At 45.4% G+C, this 21,148-nt stretch overlaps 1 protein-coding gene across 5 annotated transcripts in view; it reads left to right on the top strand.

Moving 5' to 3' along the window:
• Nucleotides 1-21,148, top strand: part of ENOX1 (ecto-NOX disulfide-thiol exchanger 1) — a 336,022-nt gene that overhangs the window by 149,404 nt on the left and 165,470 nt on the right. For all 5 annotated transcript variants that reach the window (XM_069601258.1, XM_069601259.1, XM_069601255.1 and 2 more), the window contains 3 exons: nucleotides 5,266-5,439; nucleotides 6,664-6,870; nucleotides 11,064-11,297. In XM_069601258.1, the coding sequence (XP_069457359.1) occupies nucleotides 5,266-5,439; nucleotides 6,664-6,870; nucleotides 11,064-11,297 (615 nt within the window). The remainder of the gene's footprint in view (nucleotides 1-5,265; nucleotides 5,440-6,663; nucleotides 6,871-11,063; nucleotides 11,298-21,148) is intronic.

Here is a 21,148-nt window from a genome sequence, read left to right as displayed (position 1 = left end):
CGCCTGGCAGCTCCCTGGGCTTCTTCTGGTAGGAGGAAGGGGACCCCAGCACCCTGCTTCTGGGACTCAGCATCCAGCTGAGTTGACCTGGCAGTTTCCTGCCCTGTACTCTGGGACCTATAACCAGAGTGTCTGCTTCCTCCTGCAAACCCCAGGCATCACTCCTGGTGTCTAGGAGTGTCTTACTTCTCCAGCCTGAGTCTCCACTCAGGTAACCTGCCTGATTGCCTAGTTTTTCTTGACCTGTGACCCCGTGGTGTTGTTGCCAAACTCCAGTTTCCCCTGGAATGAGTCAGAACCGTGGACCTTGGTGGCTCAGACTTTGTGACCTGCAGACAGTGTCTCCTGGCAAAGTCGGCCAGCCTAGCTTCATGTTTTGTCTGCTGCTCACGATCTCTCGCCACCACCAGACCTCAAATGCTACCAGTTGGCCTGATTCCCATCTTTTTTCTCTTTTCTTCTCTTAGAGCGCTGTGTCCTGCCTCCTGGGCTGCCCTTGTTCTTGGCACTGACAGCGTATGTTCGGCCACAGTCCAGCCCACACCTAACTCAGTTCTGTCCAGCCTTGACCATACTATGTATTGCCTTTCTTTCAAATGGGCTCTAGTGCTCGCCTTAAATATGAGGTTCTTTACTGAGGCAATGCCTGGAAGGACAGAAAAGGGGCAAGCCGCTGCTCAGGGCAGCAGTTGAGGAGAGCAGGAGGGATCAGGGCAGCACAGAACCCCGCTTGGGGCCTCTGGCCTGGCAGAGGGCACACCTGGCCTTCAGTGGCCGCCATCCGGTGATGCCGCACTGGCTCAAACGGCAAGGTCCCTCATCACATCACGGCCACACCATCACATGCTCCCTGTACTGTGGCCTCAGGATGATTGGGACTTCTCCTATCAGGCTCCCCCTGGCTGGCCCCTTCTTGGACAACTCTTAGCCTTTTGCGCCTCCGTTCACATGTCTCAGCTCTTCTGCTGAGAGTAGTCCTCACCTTTCCTGCTCTCTTCAAACTCTGTGATTTCTCCCAAGTTGAGAACGTGTTGCTGTTACCTGTGTAACTCCAGATCCGGGCAACTGTATGTGCCCAACATGTGTCATAGGAATGAATGGATGGATGGATTCAACTGCCATACCTCGAAAGCCTGCAACACAAACCGCAGCTCGCCCTCTGAAAAATGGTCATCTGGCTGATAAAACACGAAACCGATTCAACAGGATTTTGGGTTCTGTTTTTGTCTTGTCCAACTGGGGAAAGACAATTAAAACATTTTCTGAGCTACAGCCTTGCTGTCTCTGTGATCGCAGCTAGCCATAGAGCAGCTGGACCTGGCCACAAACTTGGCAATAAATGATGCTTCCTCTTGCTTAAGTACAGTTTCTAAAGAAAGAAACTGTAGAAGAAAGTTCTATTATATACTTGTCGTTGTTCAGTCACTCAGTCGTGTCTGACTCTCTGCAACCCAGTGGACTGCAGCACGCCAGGCTCCTCTGTCCTTCACTATCTCCCAGAGTTTGCTCAGCTCACGTACACTGAGTTGATAATGCCATCCAACCGACTCATCCTCTGCTACCCCCTCCTCCTCTTACCCTCAACCTTTCCCAGCATCAGGGTCTTTTCCTGTGAGTTGGCTCTTCGTATCAGGTGGCCAAAGTATTGGAGTTTCAGCATCAGTCCTTCCAATGAATATTCAGGATTGATTTTCTTTAGGATAGATTGGTTTAATTTCTTTGCCATCCAAGGGACTCTCAAGAGTCATCTCCAGCACCACAATTCAAAAACATCAGTTCTTTGGCACTCAGCCTTCTTTATAGTCCAACTCTCACATCTGTACATGACTACTGGAAAAACCATAGCTTGGACTATGTGGACCTTTGTCGGCAAACTGATGTCTCTGCTTTTTAATACGATCTCCAGGTTTGTCATGGCTCAATTGAATTGTTTCTTGCTGCAGTTTCCCACCTCCTCCCTCTTTTCCCTGAGTGGCATTAGAGCTCACCATCTCTCAAGTTCAGAGCAAGACAAGGAACTGACTCTGTGAGCATCCGTTGTCTCCTCACCTTTGTCTTGTTATGCACGTGTCTCTCACACCTTCAAAACGTGTGCATTTTCTTTAATGCATTCGTCCAAAATAGACTCCTGTGCTGTTTGAGAAAACAGTGTTCGTGTGTTCATATCTTGTTAAAAAGTAATGGCTTCATAATTTTTTAAGTCTAATCTTTCTTGCCTCTGCCCCTCAAATACAGAATCTCAGATTCTTTGAGGTCCAATGCAATTTAAGCGCTAATTCCTTGCTAACTGCTTTCCAGACTACCGCACTCACCTTGCGCATTTCATTAAGCCCTCCCCAATCTCTGTATTCACGTCTCAGAAAAAGCAAAGTAACTTGCTGTGTATTCAAATTTTTGCTCAAGAGTTGTTCATCTTTTGTGTCTATTTCTGAAGATGTATTTATTTACTTGCTCTTCAAAAAAAAAACAGAAGTCTGCTACAACTAAAAGAGAACTCAAGGGCTGGACCCCTCGTCTCATTTGGGGAAACATCTGGTTATTGCAATGCCCAGAGCTCTCATTTCAGGGTTTGCAGTCCTGAGTGGTTTCAGCATTAAATCACCCTGTGCTGGCAAACAATAGTAAGAGCCAGGCCAGGAAAGAAACAGACAAATCTCATGTATGGAATGAAATTAAATAAAGGCATCACCGTGCCAATATTCCCCTTGGCAATATGTCTATTTCTAATATAATTCTCCTTAGAAGCCAATATGTTATGTCACTGATGATGATGTTGGAAGCCATTCTATTCTGGACCTTCTCCTTTAGAATTGGCATCTGGATCAGAAGGCTATATCTTGATTTTTTTTTTTTTAAGAGTAGAGTCCATTTGTAGTGAAAAGTGAGGTCGCTCAGTCATGTCTGACTCTTTGTGACCCCATGGGACTGTAGCCTACCAGGCTTCTCCCTCCATGGGATTCTCCAGGCAAGAGTACTGGAGTGGGTTGCCATTTCCTTCTCCAGGGGGTCTTCCCGACCCAGGGATCGAACCTGGGTCTCCTGCATTCCAGGCAGATGCTTTAACCTCCGAGCCGCCAGGGAAGCAGCATGCATTATGTGAATGATAGCGTTAGGTCATTCTCAGTGGAAGCTTTCAAGTGGTCATAAAAAGAGATGTATTTAAACCAGAGCCAGAGACCTGGGCCCTTGTTTTGACTCTGCCATTTGCTCGCTCTATGATGTTGGAAATCTCACTTTCCGGCTTTAAGCCTTGATTAGTTTATCCGTGAAATGGGAATAAGACTGAAACTTCATGAAAGTTTCAGGTGAATAACCAGAGTGTTAGACCTGTCTCTGTCACTCCCAGGTTTTGATATGTGTACCTCACTTTGTTCTGAGCAGTTATCTGCAGAATCCTGGAGTCCTCAGAGGCTCGTGCTCACAGAGAACATCCACTCAAAACCCCACGTGAGAGATGTGATTACATAGAAGAAGGCCCTAGGATGTCAGGGCGACTGCTTTGAAAGACAGTGCTTTTTTGGCATTTACATGGAGGGTTTCTTTAAAAAAAAAAACAAAAAACAACACCAAAAAGCAAAAACCAAACCCAAAACCCCACCTCCTTTTACTGCAGTGAGGCTGGTATGCAGTCAGATTAAATGGATCTCCTCATAAATAGGCCAGTGGTCCTCTTGGGGTCATAAATCAGGATCATTCACCCTGCTGCTGCTTCCGTTCAGCCCAGAAGAGGAGCGGAAACACCCCAAGTAGCTGGAAGAAAGCTCTAACAGGCTTCTTCCAGGAAAGGAAAAGTTGATGCCGGGCCTCTGTCTTGGCCTGTCTTAGCAAACAAAGCCTGGAGTTGTCCCTTCCTCACCTGCCTCTGGGCATAGCTGACCTGTCAGCTCAGGCAAGCAAAGAGTAAGGCCCCCCAAAGGCCTGAGGCACCAGCTGGACATGAGAACCTCAAAGGAGAGGGGGCAGGAGGGAAGAAGGGGAATGAACTAGAATAATGGTGGAAAAAAGAGAAATTAGAGAAGAAAACTTCATTCCCAAGAACCGTTGTGGAAAGTCACCTGCCTACCGCAAGAGGCGTCTGAGCTGCTGATCTGTCTGCCTGGGAGCAGTACCACGCCACCAGGGAGAGTATTTGTTATCTGAAAACAGAAGAAGCCTCAGGAGAGAGATCTCCTTGCAGCTACTCACAAACTCAGTACACTGTAACAATCCCTACCCTTAGAAAGGCCTTACTAATTAAAAAAAAAAAATCCCTTTATATCCCTTTGAAATGACTTCTTTTATTATCACACACACACACAAAAAAACAACCCATCCTTTTTGTGCCCTTCCATTTTTATTGCAGGGCATAAAGCTGTGTTTTTTTATTCAACAAATAAAGATTTCAGAAGGGTGGTCAATTATTTGCTGATGGAATTAGAGGAAGAATGTGTGATCATCCCACAGAACTCAGAAATGTATATAGCTAATTTTATGCCCACATGTGTCTAACCCATGGGTTTCCCAGGTGTCTCAGTGTTAAAGAATCCACCCACCAGTGCAGGAGCCACAAGAGATGTGGGTTTGATCCCTGGGTCAGGAAGATTCCCTGGGGAAGGAAATGGCTACCCATTCCAGTGTTCTTGCCTGGAGAATCCCATAGACAGAGGAGCCTTGCGGGCTATAGTCCACGGGATTGCAAAGAGTCAGATTCCACGGAGTATGCAGATAATGTATCTAACCCAGCCTTCGTAATTATAATTACTCTTTGTTTTTTTTATTTCCTGGTGGAAATAGGATAGGTTGGACCTGAATGCATCATTATAAAGTATGCACTTTATAAAATATTGGACTTTTCTTAAATCTAGGTCATTTGGATAAGAAGCCTCTTTTGATAAAACCAGGTTGACAGTTGGATTCACTGGGCACTTCAGTGTTAAATACATTCTTCCTGCCTCCTTGGTCGTAAGGCAGTCACATCTGCATGGGAAGTTAAACAGAAACCAGAGTTGACAATAATAGCAGAGCTTCCTGGTTCATGGTTTTGCACTCTAATATGCTATCTTCTGTCCTGCTGTGTTAATATTTTAAATAACGTATCTTCTTTTCCATGAAGCATTAAGTTCATCTTTACTTGTTACCTTTCTGTATTACTATATTTATGCCAAAGAGAAATTCCTAAAAAATAGAAAGCTGGAAGTCAAATCACCTTTGCGGGAAAACAGCAAAGTAACCACAGAAATTGATCTAAGATCCACCAGCCAAAATGATATCTTATGTACTTTACAGACTCGATCTGTGTACCAGGCTTTGATCCAGGCCTCAACATGATGACTGGGATCACCCCTATTAATCCGATGATACCAGGCCTGGGGCTGGTACCACCCCCACCGCCAACAGAAGTGGCTGTCGTCAAAGAAATAATCCACTGCAAAAGTTGTACTCTTTTCCCTCAAAATCCAAGTAAGTGGCATCTGTGAGCAGTATTTGATCATCAAGTTTTAATTTCTTTCTTTTTTTTAAATACAGTATTCATTTTCTGAATGTGACTCAAAAGTTCTCCCACTTTGGTACACAGAGCGGGAATCACGCCACAGAAGTCCTTTGTCTCTAGAACAGAAAAAATCTGTGGGTCCCTGTGTCTTTCCAGGAGCTGAATCGACACCATGAAGGGCACACGTTTGATTGGGGATGTATAACCAGCATTAAGAATCGTTTTTTGCGCGCAATGAAGTCTAGCATTTGCTGCAGATCAGAGTGTGAAATATGTGAACACTTCCATCCATCTTCACCAATGCAGGAGAGAACTCTGAAATGTGTTTTGCTAGATGGAAAACGGAATTAATTTGGCAGTTAGCAATTTTGGTGGGGGGAGCCCACATCTGCGAGCTCCTGGGCCAGATTGCCTTTACTTGAAGGAAACATACATTTGATGAAATGAATAGGCCAGTTTTTTTTTTTAATTTAACTTCTGATACTAAGTTTATGGGCTTAAATAGCTGGATTTTTTTTTTATTCATATTAATCAGTGTTGCCTTTTTAAAGTGGACCTTCTAGAAGATTGCTTTAGTAATCTACATATAAACTAGGTAAAATGTTGTGACAGTGTACCTTTTATCTTTTTATACAGCCTCCCTCAAATTTGGGAGTTTGCTCATTTAAATGTGAATAATTTTTTTTGAAAGCATGTTTTTTTTCAGGCCTGCCGTTTCCCAGCCAAGTAAGTACTGTGCCCGCTTTGCGGCTGTTTCCGTTCTGCCTCGTCGCTCCATTATACCCCAGAAAGACAAAGCAGATAACCAGCCTCAGGTTTCCAGCAAGTTGTTATTGCATCATGCTTTGTCATTTCTGAAGGCTTCCCCCTGCCCCCGCCGGTTGTCTGGGCCTCTGTATTATGAAGGAGAAATGAATTTATGCTCACATTTGCTTTATCTCTGTTCGTGGATGGGCATAGCCACTCTGTAGAAAGGAGCAGAGAGGAACGGAGAGGTGGGAAGGAGGCAGACCCTGAAAACAGGACACCCCCATCCGTGTCTGCCGTTCAAGACATTCATCATTGCTCAGAATAGAGAAAGTTAGTCTGCGAGTGTGACTTTTGCCAGGTGAACCAGAGAAAAGAAAAATAAAATAAAATGGAGCAAAAATAAGTAAAAGGCAAAACACCCTGTGTTTGGTTGTGATTCTCAGATCTTCCACCCCCCTCCACAAGAGAACGACCTCCCGGGTGTAAGACTGTCTTTGTCGGAGGATTACCGGAAAACGCCACCGAGGAGATCATCCAGGAAGTCTTTGAGCAGTGCGGTGACATCACAGCAATTCGGAAAAGCAAGAAGAATTTCTGTCACATCCGCTTCGCCGAGGAGTTCATGGTTGATAAAGCCATTTACCTTTCTGGTACTTTGCATTACATAAGGGGTTTCCCCCCCCCCCCGGCTCTTTGGTGGTGGTTTGTGATATTAATATGAGCATATTCCCTTTGGCCTTAATGTGCAATAAAAGCGCTCACAATTTGGGGCTGGAAAGGAGAAATTCGGCCTTTTCCCCCGGGTGCCAGAACCTCAAAGTCTGTGAGTGCACCTCTAGGCTGCAGGCATGGTTTCCTACCATCCAGGCTTTAGGGATTCCATTGGCTTTCTAATCAATGTCCTCAAGTGCTTATTAGCTGAGAAGCAATATTATGACCACCGAGGACTGCTGTTATTATTAGATGTAATTCTCGGGGGGGAATACAGCCCTCTCTCAGCGTAATTTCCGTTTTTCAGAAGTGGTTCACTTTCTAGACAGCAGGGCACCACCGGTTTAAGATCAGTGCCTTACAGGAGGTGATCCTGGCCGAGGGGAGGCCTAGTCTCCCTGCCCGTTTGCTCGTGCAGTTAGCCTGGCTAAGCCCACCCACCAGCTCTTCTTCTCTGGTGCCACTTACAGGCGGTTTTTACAGATGTCGAAACTAGGAGTGTAAGGCTGCCTTCCGTCGTGTGGGTGTTGGAGCAAGTACATGTGTTCCCAGTGAATTTAAGGTTCTCCTTCCATCGCAAAAGAATTCGGAAATGAAGTGATAGGTACAAAGTGGATTTATTTAGAGAGAAACACATTCTGCAGACAGAATGTAGGCCATCTCAGAAGGCAAGAGAGAGCCCTGAAACATGGCATGGTTCATTTTTAGGAGCTGTTATTTTATAAGCTAATGAGTGGGAGGATTATTCAAACTATTTGAGGGAAGGGGTGGAGATTTCCAGGTATTGGGCCACTGCCCACTTTTTGACCTTTTATGGTTGGCCTCAGAATTGTTCCAATGCTAGTGGTGTGTCATTTAGCACACGCTAATATATTACATGGAGCCCATGATAAGGCTCAAGGTCTACTGGAAGTCCAGTCTCCCACCATCTTGGGCCCAGTTGGTTCTAACCAGTCTTTGTCATGTCCTGTGGCCAAGTCATTCTTTTAGAGGTTGTGCCCTACTCTCTTCCCATCCTGTTTCATACGGAGCCTGTCAACAAGGTCTTTGCCAAGTCTAAGAATCGCAGAGCATTCGAAGGACGTCTTTTTGGATTTAATTCACTGCTATTCCTCCCGCTCTTTCTTCATCTGCACATTTCAGTCTGTCACTCTGCATACCACCTCCCTCTTCCTGAAGCAAAGCTAGTGAGGAAAGGTGAGAAAAGAATAGGGGAAAAAAAAATCTGAACATTACTACCAGATTTTCTTAACTTCTACAGTCAGCCCCTGCTGCTGCTGCTGCTAAGTCGCTTCAGTCATGTCCGACTCTGTGCGACCCCATAGATGGCAGCCCACCAGGCTCCCCCATCCCTGGGATTCTCTAGGCAAGAACACTGGAGTGGGTTGCTATTTCCTTCTCCAATGCATGAAGAAAGTGAAAGTGAAGTCGCTCAGTTGGGTCAGACTCTTAGCAACCCCATGGTCCGCAGCCTACCAGGCTCCTCCATCCATGGGCTTTTCCAGGCAAGAACACTGGAGTGGGTTGCCATTGCCTTCTCTGCCATCAGCCCCTATGGCCATCAAATTCTCTTGCAAACCCCAGAAGCCTTGGGGTTATTTCAGTACTGCAGAGATATCCCTGTGCTAAATAGTGACCTGGAGAACTTTAAAACCTTTATTCCAATAAAACCTGACAAACTGGGGCAAAAACCTAACAGAATTCCAAAATGGAGATGGAAGACAAAACACAGAAAGATTGTACAGCATACATGTTTCTTGCAACTCTTGAGCTACAACATCAGAGTAACCTATTAGACAACCAGGAATTCTGTTGAGTGCTTGGCACTGGGTTTCACATGCCTCGGGCAAGATAACTTCTCTCTGAGCCTCTGTTTTCTCATCTGCAAAATTGAGACAGTAACACTGCTACCTCATCAGATGATTAGGAGGAATAAATCCAAATAATGGGAGTAATGAATACTAAGCACCTAGCAGGACATATGCAGCGTGGGAACCATTCAGAAAGTGGTTGTTTTTAACACAAATATCCTGATGATGATAAAGTAGGACTGGCCTCTCAGGAGCCTCGCCCTGGGTTTTCAGATCCTAATCACAGCTCTACCAATAAACTGTGAGTTTATCCCACCTTATTAAATGAAGGGGTTAGAATAAATCAGAGGTGCTTTCAACACCGACATAGCACAATGTTTAGACCCAATCAGAGACCTCATAGTACACTGCCAGAGATGAATACTTCCAAATTTAGGCCCTTGAAAGTCCCAAATTTATGCCTTGATGCTATATTTTTTTTTTTTCAAGCTCTGACCTGGCCCCCCCACCTGACTGCCCCTTGGCAGCAGAAGGAGCCCACAGCAAAGGCCTCACCTCCAGCCTCCCCTGCCCGGGTGCAGCATCGTCCTGGAAAGATCTGAAAGGCTGATTGGGAGGGGCGGGAAGGCAGACAGGCTGCCCCTCCCGTGTGCAAGCTTTTCTGCAAGCCAGAGCCCAGCTGGATGGCCTGTCTAATTTTAGGACCATGATCACATCTGAAGGCCAAGTTAAATTTAGACTCGGCCTCATCACAGGCTCTTTTAAGAGCCTTAATGATGGTGTTTGGGTGAAAGAGGGGGTGCTTTCTGGAATCAGAAATGTCTGAAAAGTGATGTTCTGGACCCAAGCAAGGGAAAGTTTCTTGGCCATTTGGGACAGCTGGCCAGTCTTAGGCCATTCTTCCTGCTCAGCTGTTAGGTATATATTACCACAGCCTGTTGGTTTGTTAAGTTATCCACGGCCCACAGCCAAGATATACTCTGCTTTAGCATTAATACTGGTCCTCTGTGATCAGTATTGATAGGTATTGTTATGTCTTCCCATTTTGGGAGACTATCGTTTAAACCTGGAAGGGAGACAGTCATAACAGGAATCAGATGTGAGATCAGTTTCACATTTGTAACTTTTCAAAGATGTGAAGTGCCCTCCTGGGGAGGCGCCAGGCCGTCCTGGGATTTTCGGCTGTTTCAACCCCAGATACTGAGACGGTCCACTGAAATCCACCACAAGAGTTCGAGCGTCAGCGCCGTGCCGCCCAGCATCTCGGAGTGGTGGCTCATGTGCGCAGTCCCCACACGGCAGAAGTGCTCCTTCTGCTCTCTCTTCTGGTGGCCCCCGACAGCCGGGATCCTGCTGGGACCTGAATTTATGTTTCTAAAATCCGAGCACCCCAAACTGAAGAGCAACCTCAAAGCCAAGCCTCCTCCATTTGAAGTTAGGCTGGCGGTCCGGTTGCAGTTCCGTGTGTGTTGATGTCTCAGCTCCAATTGCAGCTCATAATCTCTGTAAGTTGTGTAGCCCCCAGAGATCTCCGGGCCCCCCCTTTTTTTTCTTTTTGGTCTAGCTCTGGGTTCTCACACGGGTTCCTGTGGCTCTCAGAGATTACACACAAACAATCCATGCAGTGCTGTGTGCCAGATGAGGTGCTGGAGGGCTGTAAGGAAGGCCTCTTGATTGAAGGTAAAATATTCTCCTGTGTGCCCCAGAGGATAAGTAGAAATAAAACAGCATTGCCAAATTGCCATGGTAGTTGTCTTTTGCAGCTGCCGAGAGAGAACGGAGTGGCAGAACGAAGCAATAGGAGAATGAAGCGATAGCCTGTGAGTGAGGTGTGGTAGAACTTACTACGTAGACCTTTTTAAATATCATAGATATTCTTTCTTTACTCATACTCCATCACTTTCTAAAAAGAATGTAAGTGAGCTTATGAGGCAGAGTTACAGTACATTGAAAATAGAAGATTGAGGCCATAAAAAGCAGGGGTGGATAGATAAAAAGCTCCCTGCTCCATTTGTTTGTGAGCTTCCTGGAAGCCAGAGGGAAGAAGGGGTTAGGATAGGTGTCCTGGTTCTTGCGATCATCTTGGTAACACTGGCTTGGAGATCACCTCCCAGCGAAGAGTTTAGCTGCCCTGGCCCGTTCCAAATCGCAGAGGACGGCAGCTTCCCACCTCCGCGGGGAAGGATGTCCTTCCTAAGGGAAAAAGAGGTCAGCAAGAGCTCCTAGGTTCACCTTGAATGGCCTGGACCCGACTGTCGACAGTGGCACAGGACCATGTCATGACCCTGTGATGTGACCAGAGGCTCCCCCGTTGGTTTCAGGTTACCGGATGCGCTTAGGGTCCAGCACGGACAAAAAGGATTCGGGCCGCCTGCACGTGGACTTTGCCCAGGCGCGGGACGACTTCTACGAGTGGGAGTGCAAGCAGCGGATGCGCGCCCGCGAGGAGCGGCACCGGCGCAAGCTGGAGGAGGACCGCCTGCGGCCGCCCTCGCCACCGCCCATCATGCACTACTCGGAGCACGAGGCCGCCCTGCTGGCCGAGAAGCTCAAAGGTAGGAGCCTGGCGCTGGCTTCCTCTGCGTCCGCGCCGGCCAGCGCCCTCCCCAGGCGCCTGGCCCTTTGCATCCTGATCTCATAGAGCTGGTGTCACCCACTCGGGCTTCTTCATGCTCCCGGGACAGAACCCGGCCCCCACCTGGCCCTTGCCCCTGAGTTCTCCCTGATCGGGTGCGTTCATCACTCACAAAATTCATGCAAAGACGGGCAGGAGAGCTGTACTAACTGCAAAGCAGGCTGCCAGGTTCCCACCCGTGTTGAATGGGCCTGTGTCTCCTCCTGCGGGGCCGGGCGGTCCCAGGGCTCCTGCTGATCTGTAGGGTCTGCACCTCCACTGGGCTCTTAACCAAGCTTCCCCAAAGGCTCATCAGGCTGGGGGCACATACAGGACAGAAGAGAAATGTAGAAGAGGGCCCCTCTGTCTTCAGAGCCGGGGTGGAAGGGACCCTGCTAACAGCTGCAGAAGAATGAGGTTTAGAAGTGAGAGCGTTTCATTTCTTTGATTGTTTGCTGTGCTCATCTCCCGGGTTTGAGACCCTGGGAGAGACAGACGGAGGCTTTAGTACCTGCCGCAGTGAACCACAGATAATTGGGGAGGGTCCAGATTTTGAAGGTAGGAGGACATGTGTGTGAGTTCTGTTTCCTTCTGGATCAGAGTTGCGGTCAACCCCTCCTCTGTTATCGGGCATGTCAGGTTTTAAAGAGAGGACACAGGTTGTGGTCGCTGGCCACACACGGATGTCTCCAAGGAAACGATGCCCTGTGACAAAGCCAGTGACACTCCATCAGTATGTGAGCAGCTGGGGAACTCGGGGACACGCATGCATGCTGTTGAGGAAGGTGTCAAGAAAGCTTTCACAGAGGAGGCAGAGCTTGAACCTTGCAAGAGAAACAAGAATTTCTTCCCCTCTCCAGGAGAATAAAGGGCCCAAAGACATTCTTGTCAGAAGCGGGAGCCCTAGGAATAAAGACGCCAGGAAGCAGATGGGGAATTGGGCGCAGAAGGAGAGAGGCATGTTGCCTCCTCTGGGGAACATGAGAGCCGCTTGGAAGTTCACAGGAGTGAAGGTGACGCTGGGAACCCAGTGTGGGGCCAGACGGGGGAGCCCCGAGAGTGGCCGCTGGATCTGGGTTTTACTCCATCAACAGTGCAGAAGTCATGAAGGCCTCTTAGGAGAGGAGAGACGTGATTTATCCTTGGGAGTGTTTTAGAGCCTAGCTGGCGGTGTTCAAAGTGGATTGTGTGTTTTCACTAAAGGAAGCTTGAAAAGCTGCCCCAGACCTATTTTCGGAAGATAAAAAGTTGACATTCTATATTTTTTAAGAATTAAAAAAAGTCATTTATTTATTTATTCATTTATCTTTGGCTTCCCTGAGTCTTTGTCGCTGCGTGTGGGCTTTCTCTGGTTGCGGTGAGGGGTCGCTACTCTGCACTTGCTGGGTGCAGGCTTCTCATTGCTGTGGTTGCCCTGGTTGCAGAGCTCAGGCTCTAGGGCGGGCTTAGTTGCCCCACAACCTGTAGAATCTTTCCAGATCAGAGATTGAACCCGCATCCTTTGCATTGACAGGTAGATTCTTAACCACTGGGCCACCAAGGAAGTCCTAAAAAAGAATTTTTTTTAAAAAAAAGACTTCTGCTTCTAGTCTTTATCCTCTCCTTTGGCCTTGGGGACCCTTAATCAGATGTAATTGCCACTGAAATGCTCCTCTGAAACTGTGGAGTTGGAAAACTTTTTGAAAAATGCACCTTGTGAGAGCTGTGAGTTGAGTTTATTCGGTGTCTTACTGAGGACTACAGCTCAGAAGACAGCCTCTTAAGATGGCTCTGAGGAGCTTTTCCAGAGTTACAGGTAAAAGAGGAAGCATATGCATGATTTTGGGGAAGGGGCTACCTGCCACCAAGCAGGCATCTCAGTAGAAGGTTGCTGCTCATCACGAGGAACAGACATCTTGGTAAACAGTTTTAGTACTTTTCTCTGTGAGGGACAAGGCAAGAATCTGGGCTCATGAAACTTCCTCCCCAAAATATCTGCCTATCTGGAGGTCCATTCTGCTGGTTTTCCCAGAGCACAGAGTGCCACATGCCTAATCCCTCCTCTGAATTCCTTTCAGGCTATGTTGAAAGCCAGCAGCTGCAGTGGCCAATGACTTAGTCCTCGTGGAACCTTCTTTAGTTGACATAACTGTGGAGTCCCTCTTAGCAATGCCCCTTGGCACGTACTCTGCCTCTCTACAAAGGCAAGCCCTGCCATCATGAATACATAGGCTGTGGCTGTCCCTTTAATAAAAAGCATATAACATGCAAATGTAGACACCCTCTCACTTTTCTGTTCAGACTAGAATCTGTAAGGAGTGGGCCGAGTGAGAAAGAACACCCTTCTCAAGCAGGAATGTTGATCTCGGAACAAATAATTTTTCCTTCACTCTCCAGCACATTGTCTTCCTGTAGCTCAGACAAGTGAAGAATCTGCCTGCCACACAGGAGATCTGGGTTTGATCCCTGGGTCAGGAAGATCCCCTGGAGAAGGGAATGACAACCCACTCCAGTATTCTTGCCTGGAGAATCCCATGGACAGAAGAGCCTGGCGGGCTGCAGTCATGGGGTCTCAGAGTTGGACACGACTGAGCAACTAACACTACTATCTCTGGCACGTTGTGTAGTTTCAGCTAAATGTGCTACATCAGCTCTACCACTTTCGATCATGTCCACACCAGGAAGTGACAGAAACGTGCACCCTGGCGCTGTGACACATGGAGGAATTTCAGGAAAGCTCAGCATCTGCATTAATGTTCTTTTTAAGAAGCCAGCACCAGAGTGTCTGCACGTACAAGCCACACAGCGTGGCCTTTCCTGTAAGAGGATAGCAGACTGGGGTATCCGTTTGGTAAAGTCATTTACAAACCCTGCCGTTTCAAAAATATATATTTATATAGAAGGGCATAATATGCAGAATTTAGAAGCAGCACCTTTGCCAAGTACTGTGTGATCCCTTGAGGAGAGAACAGATTGGAAATTTTAATAGATGGCAGTTACAGTAGAATGAACTAGCCTGGGCGACATCTTAGGCAACAGTCAGGTAGTATCAAGCTTGACAGTTTCAGCCAGAGCACAGAGTTTGGAGCATAAACAGCATTTAATTGCTTAGGAAATTGTCTGCCTCAGAGAGGAAATCCACTCCATGCTCCTTCTAACACTGCAAAGCCAGACAGGAGGAGCCAAGGAAACTGTTTCCCTGAAGATGATTTTCCTTGATAAGGGGATATAAAATGCCATCAAGACCTCAGGTAAAATAAGCCTGGGTCAGAAAGGAAATGGAAATGCAATCTGAAAATACCTAATTGGATTTGATTTTTTTTTTCCTCCCATGAGAAATCTTGCTATCTCAGGTTTATTACAAGCATTTTTTCCCCTCTTTTATATCATACTTGTTTATCCTTACAGTTTTCTTGTGGAAAATCAGCTTTATCCAGCAAAATCTGTACTAGCTGAATCTTTTTTTGAAAAGCTTTTATTTTGTATTGAGGTATAGCAGATCAACAATGTTGTGGTCGTTTCAGGTGAATAGCAAAGGGACTCAGCCATACCTATACATGTATCCATTCCCCCCCAGAATTCCCTCCCATCCAGGCTGCCACAGAACAGAGTTCCCAGTGCTCTACACCAGGTCCTTGCTTGTTTTCCATTTTAAATATAGCAGTATGTACATGTCCATCCCAAACTCCCTAACTATCCCTTCCCCTCACCCTTCCCGTCTGGCCAAGTCTTTGTTATGACCCACAAGGCCCTCCATGTCCTGCCCAGTGTTAAAACTATGCTTAATAATAGATGCTCAGTAAGTCATTCCATTTCACTCTTCCTTCGCTGTTTGGAGCTTGTGAGCGTGTTGCATTTCTGCCCACAACACCAGGAATGAAAGCATGGGGAGGGCATGGGGACACGCCCTCAGCCATCATTCATTCACTCCACACGTATCCCTGAATGCACTACTGGACCCCTGACACTCTTGAAGCCACAAAGCCCCTTTAGTTTCGGTTTACTTGAGTGATCCAGGCCGTTAACAAAGCACTGTTCTGGGATGAGAGGTGGCCAACCTCCTGGCACTCGATAGCCCCGATCTAGTGAGCCCCGGGCCTTCTGAAGTCAGACGAGACATTGAGTTGCAATTGTGTAGTGTCTAAGGCACCAAACGCCCAACGTCTGTTAAGGTTAATGCAGATTCTAAAAAAGAAAATTAGTGGGCACCCCGCGGATTAAATAGACATTGTTCTGAGACGATTCCACTTAATGAAGACTGACTGGAAAGTAACTTCCCACAGATGCAGAGTTTATAGCACCGCTTAGAGAAAGTGAGAAAGGGGCTCGATACCAGCATAATTGCGCTTTATTGGAGACGGTAGCACCCAGCAGACGAGATAATGAATTTCTGCCTTTCTAAGACAGACCATCCACCCTGGGAGGAGCCTTGTGTTTGGACTGTGGAAGGAAGAGATTGATTGGACAGTGAGGAGAGATGATTTCCTGATTCATGGGGGGATTTCTCCTGGCAAGAGCGTTTCTAAGTTTTTGTGTACTTTTCCCCCTTTTAGAAAATTTCGCATTATCTTTCACCATGTGATGAAAGGAATGTTTTCTCTCGGCCTCAGGTGAAGTTTTGACAAAGCTTTGCAAGCAGTGTCCTTGGTACTCCCTGATGTGTCATCCAGGATACAGTCTTCCTGGGATCAACATTCCCAATTTCCAAGGACTTGTCTCATTTGCATACGGAATGGCCCCCGAAACAGCCTACCAGAGGGAGAAAGGGTGGAAGAGGTTGCCAGCGTCTTACTGAGATTGTTATCAACATTTGTGGTTCTAAGAAAGAAAGAATCAATAATGCTATGAGCCAAGTGGAAATCCCATTAGCTGAAAGCCAGACTTCCTTCTTAGGGCATAGGAGATGTGAAGCATGGGAGCCTGTTTGAGAATCACTTCTTTGACATTACTGACCTTCACAGAGGTGAGATGGGCCATCACATTAAAATTCACATTTTGCCTGATCCAAAAGCAAGAATAATCAGTGCACGTTCATGTGCTAAATCTGAGAGATGGTGTGTGTGTGTGTGTGTGTGTGTGTATGTTTATGAGAGAGAGAGTGAGCTTGTAGGGTAGGGTGGTTGTTGTTATTTAGTCACTAAACGGTGGCTGACTCTTTGTGACCCCATGAACTATGGCCTGCCAGGCTCCTCTGTCCATGGAATTCTCCAAGCAAGAATACTGGAGTAGGTTGCCATGTCCCTCCTCCAAGGGATCTTCTGAACCCAGGGATCAAACCTGCATCTCCCGCATTGCAGACAGATCCTTTACCGCTGAGCCACCAGGGTGCTAGATAGGGTAGGGGGGAAGTATTAATCATTTCTGTAGCCTTTCATGCTATCTGTGATCTGAAGGGTAGGTGAGGTGCCACCCCTTCTAATGGTTAATTGAGCAGCCAGAGATGGAGCTTTGTTTTGGGATGTCCATGTTTTAGGAACACATAGTAAAATTTTGGCGATGTTGTAGTGCCAGCCTGAAATTGCCATTCTGCCTGGATCAATATGTACACTGTAAGTTATTTCTACCTATCAAGCCAGAAACCAGGGACAATTTTATAGACACATCATTCAGTATGTTTGTGTATGTGTGTGTGTCCATCCCCATTTCTTTGAAAAGCGTTGTAGAATGTCTTACTTTTTTCCTCTCATTCATGAGACATTTTGTTCAAATGTGAACTCTCCCTTCCTATCATTCCTTTCTGGACCCGCCAGAAATCAGGTTCCACTAATGCATTTCAATTTTCATATTCAGGGTTCATTGTCTCGGCTCTTGTCCTGCCTATGTATATAATTTATTTATTTATTTTAATTGAAGGATGAGTACAGTATTGTGATGGCTTTTTGCCATACATCAGTGTGAATCGGCCAGAGGCCCATCCTGAACCCACCCTCCCTCCCCACCCCATCCCTCTGGGTGGTCCCAGAGCCCTGGCTTTGGATGCCCTGCTTCGGGCATCGAACTGGTAATGTCCATATTTCAGTGCTGTTCTCTCAAGTCATCCTGCCCTTGCCTTCTGAAGTTCAGGGCCAGATCTCCTCTGCCCACAAACAGGGAGAAGAAACTGCTTACCAGTTTGATTCCTTTTCCTCTTCATTGCCTGTACATCCATTTGATTAAAGGCCACCGAGTGCCCATCTGTTGGGTCCTGGGCTCTGTGCCCTGCCTGGGGTTGCAGATATGACCATCGCATGGGTCCTGCCTTCGAGGAGCTTGCAGTCAGTGCTTGCTCAAGGATGCTGTGACAATGGAATCATGACTGTCTTACAAATATGAAATGAACATGTGTCAGCGATTTAAGTCATTAATTAATGAGAGAATGAGTAAGATGTTAAAACTGGTTCAAAAGAGTTTGCTTTGTAAAGACTTATATTTTCTTTTGGACAAAAATTCATTTACATTATTACAGAGAAGAATTATTTGCATTATCAGTTTTCACAATTTATGTTGTGTTGCTAAAGCATGGTAAAATAGCCTAGTCAATGACAGTTGGAGATTCACACCACTGTAAAATCAGAAAATCCCAGAGGGTCCTTGAGTCCGGCATTCCATCAAAAGAATCTGCTGCCCTCTCAGTGCCCATTTCCAAGACTTTGGCTTATTTTTCACATTCTTTTTCTGGCATAAGGATGACTGATGTTTAAGCTGCTGTTCTTTAAGTGGGAGTGGAGGGTTTGCAGACAGAGATTCACAAATCTCGCGGGAATCACATGAAGGCCTTTCAGTATTCTCCACTCTCTCAGATGCCCCTTTCCATTTCTGGTTTTCATGATCTTTTTAAGTTAGGTAAGCTCCTAACCAGTTTCCCTGGTTTTTCTTGAGTGATTTCTTCCAGGTCTTCTCTAGTTTCAATGTGCATATGAAACACTTGGATGAGGATACAGATTCTGAGTCAGGAGGCCTGAGTAAGGGTGAGACTGTATTTTCAGCAAGCCCCAGAATGAGGCTCATGCTTATGGTCTTTGAATAGGAAAGATGTATCCCATATCTGAGCGTCCCAGGTGACGCTAGTGGTAAAGAACCCTCCTGCCAGTGTAGGAAACAGCTGATCCCTGGTTCTGAAAGATTCTCCTTGAGGAGGACATGGCAACCCATTCCAGTATTCTTGTCTAGAGAATCCCATGGATAGAGGAGCCTGGTGGGCTACAGTCCACAGGGTCACAAAGAGTCAGACATAGCTGAAGCAACTTAGAATGCATGCATGTATCCCATATGCAATTTTTAAAATGCCTACTGAGTGCCTCATGCTGAATAAACATGAGAAAGGGGGATAGGGAGAGAGGTTGACAAATTCTGAAGTAACGAGAAATAAAATGAACTGGGTATGGATTCAGGTAGTGACACTGAAGTGTGACCATCATTATAATATTCTTTAGTCCTCACAAAGCTAAATCATTCCCTTCCCAGAATTAAAAAGCTAAATACAAGGTTAAATGCAAAGGTTATTACTTTTCCAGAATTTAAAAAAAAAACTTTCAAAAGATTTTTAAGTCATTGGATAAGCTGGTTAGCATATTACTGTGGAAGACTTCTGTGTAATTTTCTGAGATCACTCTTAACTTTCATTGCTAATGGAAATAACCTCAGAGGCCTGAGGGATAAAAGGACCAGCCAGCCTAAGTGCCATGAGAACATTTATCTCTGGTGGACAACGTGAAAATACTCTTCAACATGAAATTAAAATGTTTATTATCAACTCTTGACCATTGGACTTGCTGTAACTTTCCAGTACTAATGCACTGCAAAATCTATTAGACATAGAGTGTAATGAAATAAACTACAAAGGGAAAAACTCAGAGTGAACAGAAGGTTGAAATATGTCTTGGAAATTTTCTTCTCATCCTGACCCTCAGAGCTTGGAAGGCCAGTTGGTACATGAACCAACAATTACTATACAGAATGACTAATATTTTAATAGCAGGATATGTAAGGAATTGTGGGAACATTAGCAAAGGGATCCTTGATTCATGTTAGGGTTACAGAAAAGCTTCCTTTATGAAAGGCACTTAGGCTGACTCTTGAGGGAGGCAGATCAGTTAGCTGGGTTGACCAGGATCTCTAGGGACCCTAGGATGAGTGCACAGCAGATGCAGAATAAGGGAGGCAAGGGCAGGGTGCTTAACTCATTATTAACTGGTGTTTTTTTTTTTGCAGAAACTAATATCTGAGGCTGGCTATTTTTATTTTGACCAGCCAAAAAATAATTCTGTTGTTTTATTAACACTTGCCAGTTATTATATGCAGTAGTTACACCTGGCACACCTGTGTAAAGTCTTCTAATTTTCATGAAACGTTGTCTACAATCCACTCTTCTGTAGAAGCAAAGGAACAGTCTCCAGCACTGTGACTTTCATTTTCACTTTCTGTGTCAGAATCAATCACTAAGGTTTTTTGTCTTTTTGTTGTTCTAATATTCACATTGTCTGAATCAGAACTATATTCTGAAGAACTGGCATCTTTTGAAACACTAGTATATACGTCACTCGGACAATCAAGGTATCTGCATAAGATTCACTGAAAAATTCTGTTTCATTAAAAGTTTCGCAATGTGTCATTTTTGAAAATTTTTACACTTATAATACACACAAGGCTGGAACAGAAACCTAATGGAGCAAAATGTGAAAGATAAACAGTCATAATTTGTACAATGAACACTTGATCAATTTTAAGCTCTAACAACCTCGCCTGATGATGTTCATTGTATCACTCTCTGAAAACGTATTGATAAGTCTCCAGTCAATACTGAGGTAACAAAAGAGATATTAATATATCTCTGGTCAAAACTGTGTTAACAAAGAGGAGCATGACAAAGGAACAGCAAATGGAATGAAAGGGGAAATGCCAATCAAGGGAGGCCATGGAAAAAATGATTGCAGTAATCCAGGTGTGACATTGCGAGGTCCCTGATTAGGAAACATTGGGGAATTTTTAGTGAGCAAGTAAATGGTCTATGTGAAAGTGAAAGTCACTCAGTTGTGTCTGACTCTTTGCAACCCCGTGGGCAGTAGCCTGCCAGGCTCCTCTGTCATGGAATTCTCCAGGCAAGAACACTGGAGTGGGTTGCCATTCCCTTCTCCAGGGGATCTTCCTGACCCAGGGATTGAACCCAGGTCTTGTGCATTGCAGGCAGATTCTTTACGGTCTTATCCACTAGGGAAGACCAGATGGTCCATAGTCGCTCCATAATGTGAAAACCTTCCCGGTTCTTAGTGCAAAGGTGTGTTCGCCCATTCTGTTTTCTAAAGGGCACTAGTGTTCAGAGTTAAGTCCAAGCATGTTCACAAAAAGTATTTGGAATTTTCCTAATTGCATCTTGGATGTGATTTTTATGAGCCGTTTTAATTTCTTTCCACATGAGTAGCTTTAGTAGCGCTGCAATCTATGTCCTGTTTAAATTAGTTTATATTGTTTTCTGTTTTCTTAGTGATCTTTCCCTTGAAGGCAGAATTGAATTTTCATTTGGATATTGAAAATGACCACTCCCAACACACTCATGTAGCCATTCAGAAGGAGCTGCCAACTTAGTCTTAATTAATATAAATTCACTTCTTGCATGGCAACAAATATTGACTAGACTTAACCAATCACATGTTAACGAATGTTTTCATGGTTGATTTAAATGTAGTGCATCAGTCATCCATGAGCCTGCCACAGAAAGTTCAGAAATGATGAAACTGGACGTTTTCAAAACTATATACTAAGCCATATGTACATATGTATATGATATATACAATATATCATGTGTATTTTATTTTATTCATATATATTGAGAAAATG

This window comes from Ovis canadensis, chromosome 10 (genome assembly GCF_042477335.2).
Source record: "Ovis canadensis isolate MfBH-ARS-UI-01 breed Bighorn chromosome 10, ARS-UI_OviCan_v2, whole genome shotgun sequence".
NCBI lineage: Eukaryota > Metazoa > Chordata > Mammalia > Artiodactyla > Bovidae > Ovis > Ovis canadensis.
This window is presented reverse-complemented; position numbering and strand designations above follow the sequence as displayed.